Source organism: Ambystoma mexicanum, chromosome 6q (genome assembly GCF_040938575.1).
Source record: "Ambystoma mexicanum isolate Mex_15411 chromosome 6q, UKY_AmexF1_1, whole genome shotgun sequence".
NCBI lineage: Eukaryota > Metazoa > Chordata > Amphibia > Caudata > Ambystomatidae > Ambystoma > Ambystoma mexicanum.
In genome coordinates, this window is record NC_090937.1 from 159459680 (window position 1) to 159467871 (window position 8192).

General features: G+C 41.4%; 1 protein-coding gene across 1 annotated transcript in view; it reads right to left on the reverse strand.

The window, feature by feature from the left end:
• LOC138515473 (leucine-rich repeat-containing protein AAC1-like) overlaps window positions 1-7371 on the reverse strand; it is a 54930-nt gene extending 47559 nt beyond the window's left edge. The window contains exons 1-2 of the mRNA XM_069630299.1: window positions 7300-7371; window positions 5381-5422 (exon numbers count right to left, since the gene is read on the reverse strand). Of these exons, the coding sequence (XP_069486400.1) occupies window positions 5381-5422; window positions 7300-7353 (96 nt within the window). The 5' untranslated portion in view covers window positions 7354-7371. The remainder of the gene's footprint in view (window positions 1-5380; window positions 5423-7299) is intronic.
• Window positions 7372-8192: the final 821 nt, after the last annotated feature.

Sequence of the window (8192 nt, forward strand, 5' to 3'; positions counted from 1 at the left end):
GAGTCCTCTTTTACTTCCGGCTCTAAAAGAAAGAAAAAGAATAGTAAGCAAAATGTATGCATATGAAATTATATTCAGTTCACTTAATTCATTGTACTGCGTTGCCTACTCTAGTACCATTCAAATGGGCTCTAATCTAATAAGAAACTACATCTATAACTTGGTGTTTGATCTCTGTTGCAGTAAATGTTGGCAACGCTCCCAATGGCAAATACTAAGGGCAGGTCGAGGGACCCATTGCAAATCATGCTTCTGAGGTGTCCTAGGGCTGCCCAATTACAATTGTCTCAGTCATACCCAGATGGACAGTCATAGTCCACATGAGAAGGTGCAGCTGGAGGGTCTCTCTGCATCAGCCATCTTAGAGCACTCGCTATTGCTCAGCTGTGTATCGCCTGCATCACCTTAAGAACGTAACTTTGAGCAAGTACCTGCTAGACACACTTCAGTTACGGTACCTTATGCTGCATTATTACACTGGTTTTGCCTCATGTTTACCAATGAAGAAGGGAGTACATTGTGTACAAAAAGCAATAGTTTTTGTTCAGTAGACGGAGATTTCCAAATGCTGAAAGTACAGAAGAGCCTTCTGATGCTTCCTCCATATCAACACAAGCAGACATTGAAACAAGATTTTAATCTGCTGCTGAACCGGCATCAATATGTTCCAGATATTGCGATCCAGAACTTTGCAAAAGTTATATTGGCGAATGCTTGAGTGACGACAGCGCTTGGTAGCCATGAGCGGCTAGAACTTACAGATCATCCACCTTAGGAACGCTGACACGTGTCCACGTTCATTCAATCTCTACAGTCCATGCGCCATGGCCTCCATTGGGGGCAGCTGCGCTCGTGATGTACTGGAGGATTTGAGAGTCGGGGCTACATGTGAACACATCCATATGCGTTTTCAAAGGATTCATACAGAGGAAAATGCCACAGAAGATGTGCTGGTATTGTCAGACTGAAATTGTTTGTGCCTGTGTCTGTCTGTGCATTGTGATAGAGTCCAACTGCCGAGATCACAAACTGGAGAGGGAGAGAAGCCCAAAGGGGCATCGGGAGAGCCATGGCTGGGTGCTTAGCTGCAAACCATGCTTGCCATGCAGGAGGCTCTTGGATTGACGAAGAGACATTTTTGCTATGTCTAAATGCTCTTGGATTGATGAAAATGTGTCTTTACACACAACAGGATGGCAACACCTGTGCAACCGAATTGCTATTATAATACTGTTTCCAAAGGATGACTAACAACATTTCTAGACTTACTGTAGACTTAGAGGAGGGCTTACCCATTTTATGGTCTCTGTCTGAAGTGTTGCTCAACACATTGGCATTGTCAAATGGCGTTCCTATATCATGTGACCATGTGGTATCTGGGGAAGCCAACACATGAAAGATAGACTTGGACTGCCCTGTATCTCAATCCTATGTTCCATCTTTTAAGGACTTTTAGACAGTCAGCTAGTCAGAGGTACTCAGTGTGGTCACTTGAAGGGACAGAATAAGAAACATCTCTTAAGCATTTGGCATATTACACACATGATCTGGAGTGCATCACATAGCTGATTCCATTATTAGCCTTGAGCTGTGGAAGGTGTAGTGGGAGTTGTGGTGGTTGGAGTAGTGGTGGTTGGAGTAGTGGTGGTTGGCGTAGTAGTGGTTGGAGTAGTTGAACCTAAACGATGATGACGATCTTTACGATTATACTTTCGCTTTGCATATCCCCTGCTTTCATTTGACTGCAAGAAAAAAAAAGTCATCAACAAATGAATTGAAACATCCTGACAATGGATTACAATAAAGCTACAAACCACACAGGTCACATGGTTTTCTATCACTCTTCTATGTGTGTATGTAGACTCAAGGTATCCAAATCATAGAAATGCAAATGGCCGCTTATTTTGTACACTGATTATCTTTACTTTCCATATCTAGCATAGATGCCCTCAGGGGCATGAAAAGGTTTTGCAAAGACAGCTAGTGAACACACCGGAAGGAGTATTAATTGTTTTTGCTCATAGACTAGAGGCAGGCAAGTAGGTAATGTAAAAACCTACTTATGTTCTATTCATGTGTGCATGTGTGTTATTGCTGTAGTGCAACTCTAGCATGAAAGCAGCAGGGTGCTGTGCAAAGGGAAATAAGATATTTATGAGGGAGACTCCTATGTCGAGGTGTAGGAAACACCGGTGTACGCACTCTAAGATCCGTGACACTTAGCAATTTCAGAATTGTTTTTGCCATTTTAAAAGTTAAAAATAAGAAAAATAAATTTTCATTAAAACTCGTAAATTGACTACCGCTTCCAAGGGATGTCCGCAAACCTTGTAATTATTTGAAAAGTTAGAAAAAAAACTATATTCATTTAAAATATGAATATAAGCTAGAAGGTTTCATCTGGTTTCATCTGGAGAACAACTCTAGGCTTACCTAAATCGAAAGCAGTGGCTCCTATAAGGCGCAAACCCGGCCTGCTCTCTCTCGAGGTGGTAGTTGCGAAGAGCTCGATCCAGCTCTATAAGAAACTGCGGAACAAAGACAGCTTGGAAATATATAAAATGATCTCTGAAGAAATAGCGAAGGGAACCAACAAATCCGTTACCAACTGGGCTGAGAAACAAAAGCGTATGCTGCAAGAAATAGCCTGCTCAGGAGAGGAATTAATTCAAAATCCCACGAGAATAAAATCTAAAATGGAATGGTTGGACTGGATAAAAACCAACGACAACTCAACTGCGAACAAGCTACTGACCCACCTGCCACCAATATATAACAAATTGAAGCAACCAATGGAGTACTGTTTGAAATATCCGTCAAAGCGCCTCATGAGAACTCTACTCAAAGCCCGTTTAAATCTCCTACCGACTCAAGAGGTTCTGGCAATTCGGGCCGCATCGAAAGATAAATCCTGCAGACTGTGTGGAGATTCTCAATCTACAGAAACAATCAAACATCTTTTGATGACTTGTCCCTCAATTGACTACGAAAGAGAGGCCTTTCTTGGCCCTATACTAAAATCTTCATATTTAATCAACCACAATGTCTGGTGGAATCGTCTGATCACGGGAGCAAAAACTAGATGGCTAATAGCGGCTTCTAAACTAATAGACATTGCTCTGGAGAAAATTCTGCAAAAAAAAAAATAAATTTCAGCAATCGAAACTCTCAATCAACCAGCGGTATGAGCAAGCCAGCGCACAAAGAAAACGGCAGAATCCTCTTCTTTTTCCTTTTTTTTTTCTTTTTTCTTTTTTCTTTTCTTCATCTCTTCAGTTAACGACAAAGAAAGACTTTTCTTCTTCTTTTTGTAAAAATCTAATTTTGATTAAATACAAAATAAAAAAAAAAAAATATATGAATCTTGAATGAAGGCAGATTGCTTTGCACCATTGCCGTTTATTGGTTGGCCTGGCAGATCTTAGGGTTGCAATGTGAGGAGGAGCAGGATTGGAAGAGATTCACATGAGTGGTGTAATAGAGGAGCCACATGGGTGTTTGGGTGCAGGGGAAGATAAATGCAGAGAGAAAAGAGAAGGTTGAGGAAGGAAGACCACATGCAGCATTCCCTCTTTTGCTGATGCGGCGTGGGGGGGGCGGGGTGTTGCTAGGTCTGGAAAAGATCTGGGGCTGTTCAAATGTCAGGACTATTAGGACTCAGGGCTAGCTAGCCTTTTTGGTTGTTGCTCCTGGGCTTCTATCTGGGGCTACAACCAAATGACCCGGGCTATAGCCCCCTTAGCTCCCCCTCCGCCATCTAGCAACGCCTCCGGCCTGGGGCTGTGATGTAGTGTAATGGATTAGAGAAGTGTGTGTTTGGGTGGGAAATGCAGAGACAACAGAGAAGAGGGAGGATGGAAGACAAGATGGGGCTTTCCCTCATTTGCTGACGTTGCTCGGGTGGCTGTGATGTAGTGTAGTGGAGGAGAGACATGGGTGTTTGGGTGTAGGGGAAGGAAATGCTGAGAGAATAAAGAAGGATCGAGGCTGGAAGACAGTACAGGGTTTTTTCCTCATTTGGAGAACCTTTTCATGGCATGCGAGGTAGTGAGTTATATTGGGCAGAACAGGGCTAAGGGATAGTTTCCCCGGTGTTAAACAAAGGCCTCAGTGGTTGGTTGGGAAAGGCGGTGGGCATGGTGTGGAGCACAATCTAATGGTAACAGACAAAAGATGGTACTAGCAAGACAACCGAAAGAAGAATAAACAGGGAGGCAGAGGCTTGCTGCAGATTCGTTCTGTTATGTACATGAGAGTTTTGGGGACTCTATCTTTAGTAATACTTTATTTTCCCCGATTGGCTTTTTACAAATACTTCGTAGGGACAGCCTCACAATTCTCCTACTCAGTTTATTATTTTATTTTTTTCTCACATTACCTCATTTTCCTACATAATTCTCAAATACATTTCTTTTGAATGGTTCACTTGTTCTAAATGTGTCAATATCTATCTCCGGTAGAAGGTAAACCCGGCATTGATTGTTGTCTGAGAAAACGTTAAACAAAGATTTTAATTTGTGAGCAATTGATGTCAAATGAATAATGAAAGGCCATACTCATTCCTGAGAAGAACAAGAAACAAGGAACACTTACAAAAGGTGATTTTCCACTTACGTCGGAAGCACTTCGATCCTCCCGCATCTTCGCTACGGAAGCCTGTAAGTATCACAAGGAACAGAGGAAGAACAATCAAGAATGAAAAGGTAGAAGGCAAAACAAAGATCACAACTACATGCATTTCCTGATCCTGCTTCCTCTGTAGTCCAATCAAATGGGTTGAATCCTGATCCAGGACATTTGCCTCTTCTCTTAATATTATTGAACAGAAATGCTGTTTTATGGCTGTTTCTAAAAATGCTAATGTGTTTAGAATGGTTGCCAGTGATAGGGTCGAACACAAAAGGATCGAATGCCTTTTGATCGACAGTCAAAGGATCGAAAAAAAGGGTTGTTTTTTAATTTTATTTTTTGTATGGAGGGGTTCCCCCCAGCCCCCGTTTTCTTTATTAAATACATTTTTTTACCAACCCAAACTAAAATATATATATAAATAAATAAAACAAAAATTCAACCCTTATTTTTTCAATCCTTTTGCATTCGAGCAAAAGGTCATTCAATCCTTTTTTTTCGATTGTTTGTCTGGACACTGTTTAGAATTGCATACTTAGTATATCTTCTTAATTTATTTGCCACACAGATTAGTCACCGTTTATGAAATGATCCCATAGATCGCTTTTTTTAATTTGCATTGAAAGTTGCATAATTAGGAAAACTAAATGTGTGAAGTGATTAACTGACTTAACATTAAAATAAAATGGATAAAACTAATATTGATGAATGCAAGAAAACGGAATTCATTGAGAAGGAGAGGGTCACTTACGCTGCCAGCACTTGCATCTTCCTGTTCATTCTCTGCAGAGATCTGCAAATAATGCCGGTGACACAAGAAGAAGCCTTCAGAATTACATGAAAGGGACACATACAAACAGTCGCAATTCCTATTCCCGTCCTATTATGTATACATTGATGTAACTTTGCCATTAGCACGATGAGTCATCTCTATCAATAGGTATATATGATTCTAACAGTTGAATTGAGAATTGCAAAATACAATCCATATTGCCACACCCATTGTATGCAAAGGTCTGGCGTATTGCAAATGTCACAGCTTTCGGCTGCCTGCATGCTCGGACCCCCATGGAAGAGAAGCCCACTCGCCAGCTGGTTCACATCCTTCTATTCTGCTTAAAATAACAGCCCTGTTTTATTGAGAATACAAGTATGTTATGAACTGCCCAATACATTCCTCTTCTGTGCTTGCAGATAGGTATTAGAAAACTATCTCCAAGAAAAATAAAACTTTAAAAGTCACGTTCACTTGCCTTTATTTCAAAAAATTGATAATTCCCCCTATTCGTAAGGCATTAACTGTCCATACAACTTCCTTCTACTATCACAAGAACTGTCAGTCAATTTCACTTGGAACTGCCCCCTATAACATACCATAAACTGCCCTGTAATAATCTGCGGTATGCAAGCATGCCTTTTTATGCTATGTCTTCAGGGGCTAAACCCTGAATTCCTGCGTTGGATGAGCGTCATTATTCGGTCACTAGAGCGGATTAATATGTGCAGCTTTGGAGTTCTTGGCTATCCCAAAAGGTTGCTGAAACAGTGGAACACACTCCTACTAAAAAGGCAGCAATGCAAGCCCCTTGGAGGCTCTTCTCTGGCTTGTCATTTGCTCTGGGTCTCCTCTGTGTTGATGGCCAGCACTAAGGGGACTTTTGGTGGGCAGTCATTGCCTCAGAATGGATCTCACTGACTGGTTGTCACTGACAGAGACTGGCTGGCTGATCAACTGACTGACTGACTCACTCACTCAGCTGCTAAGCACTCATAGAGCCTGATTCATGGAATTCTTTGCACAGTGCAAAGTGGCTTTTCACTAGTGCAAAGTGACTTGCACTGTCAACGAACACCCTAATTCATGCAGCAGTGCAAAGTGTCGTTTTGCTGTGCAAAGTGACTTTGCACAAAAATCCAAGAATCAGGCCCATAGAGTGGTACTTTTTGGCATAAATAAAGGGAACAGAATATGAAGAGGGAAACAAGAACAGAGGGCTTGGTGTGAGTGAGGAAAGGTCACGAGTGTTTCAGGGTGAGCAGGCAGCGGCATACCATGGAGCATCATGGTGAGGCCGCACTGAAAGGAAGAGGGATGATAGAGGTATGAGAGTGCGGTAAAGATTGCCCACTAGTCTTAGATCCAACTGAGCGATCAGAATAATGGAAGACACATGCAGAGTAAGGGCTGAAGAGGAGATACTGCACTTCTCACTTTTCAGTAGAAACCACAGCACACACATATACTTTGAATCTCTTAACTTTGGAGAACCCTTAGCGATGGAGGCAGAAACGATCATCAGATTATACACAGGAGACAGAGAAGGGGATAAGTGAAGGCAGGGTGGCCAGGAGAGGGATGAGGGGGGCCTTTGGCCTGATCCGGGGGACATGCTACACGCGTCCGTCTTCATCACTAGCATTGCAATTATTGTAAACAATGAATCTCTCTTCCCTTTGATTGTGTTGGAAACATTGGACTGAAACGTTGGTCACTTGCATTAGTACCATTTTTGTAAGGTTTATACATAAGAAAACACAATGGAATAAGCCACATTATGAAATGGGGGGATTCTGATGAGAGCAGGATTAATTGTGAACTACTTAAATTGTTTGCCCACTTGCAGCAAGTCTAACGCTGTCTAACTTTACCCCACTGATTCTGCCACTTACCACTATACAAATAGCTACCGCCATAAAGCAGGCCACCACAAGTAGAGTCCTCATTGTGTATCAGCTGCCTCTGAAAGTAAATAAATAAATAAAAATGAAACACTTATGTGGGCTTTTTATGCACTGCACATTTCTCTGACATTTAAAAAGGAATGGATTCACTGAACGTATTTTTTTTTACTGATATAGAATTAGGGAAAGGTGCTGTGAAGCAACGGATTGATGAACAGAGCTCAGTGGCCACAATTTGTAAAATTCTTCACATGACGTCCAGGTGGATAGCATGAAGAACTGTCCCTTCCTACCATTTGCAAATACCAAAAATAGCCCTTTCAACCACAATGTCACAAGAGGGTCAATCTTAAGATCATGTGCACCTTATTTCTAAGATCAATACACATTCAAAATGTGAAAGACTAAAATCATTCAGCTTTTAGCAACAGTAAAATGACTTGTATTCACTTTTTTTCTAAAACATTGAACATTTATATGTGTTGCCAACATCTGAATAGCATTTGTTTCATATGTCACAAATAAAACAATATATATAAAAAAGAGAAAAAAATATATATGCTAGAGTGCTGCTGATATCCTGTGGGGGAGTCCTGGGTGGTCTGGGAATGCTTATGCTGAGGTTGGTGTTCAGAATCCTTAGCACGACCAGGGGAATTCCCAGTGCCAGTGAGACGTGCAGTGCCTTTAAACAACAGAAGTGAACACAGCAAGGGATGTTATGGATCACACTCCTAGCTATGCTTTGGACTCCGATAAGACACATTAGGCTTAGTTCAGATGTTTAAACATGAAATAAGATGGTGTTCAACTAAGTCTCTCTATTATCTGCCAGTATTCTGATGGTTATTCCATTTCTCATTCCTGGTGTCCAGTTACGC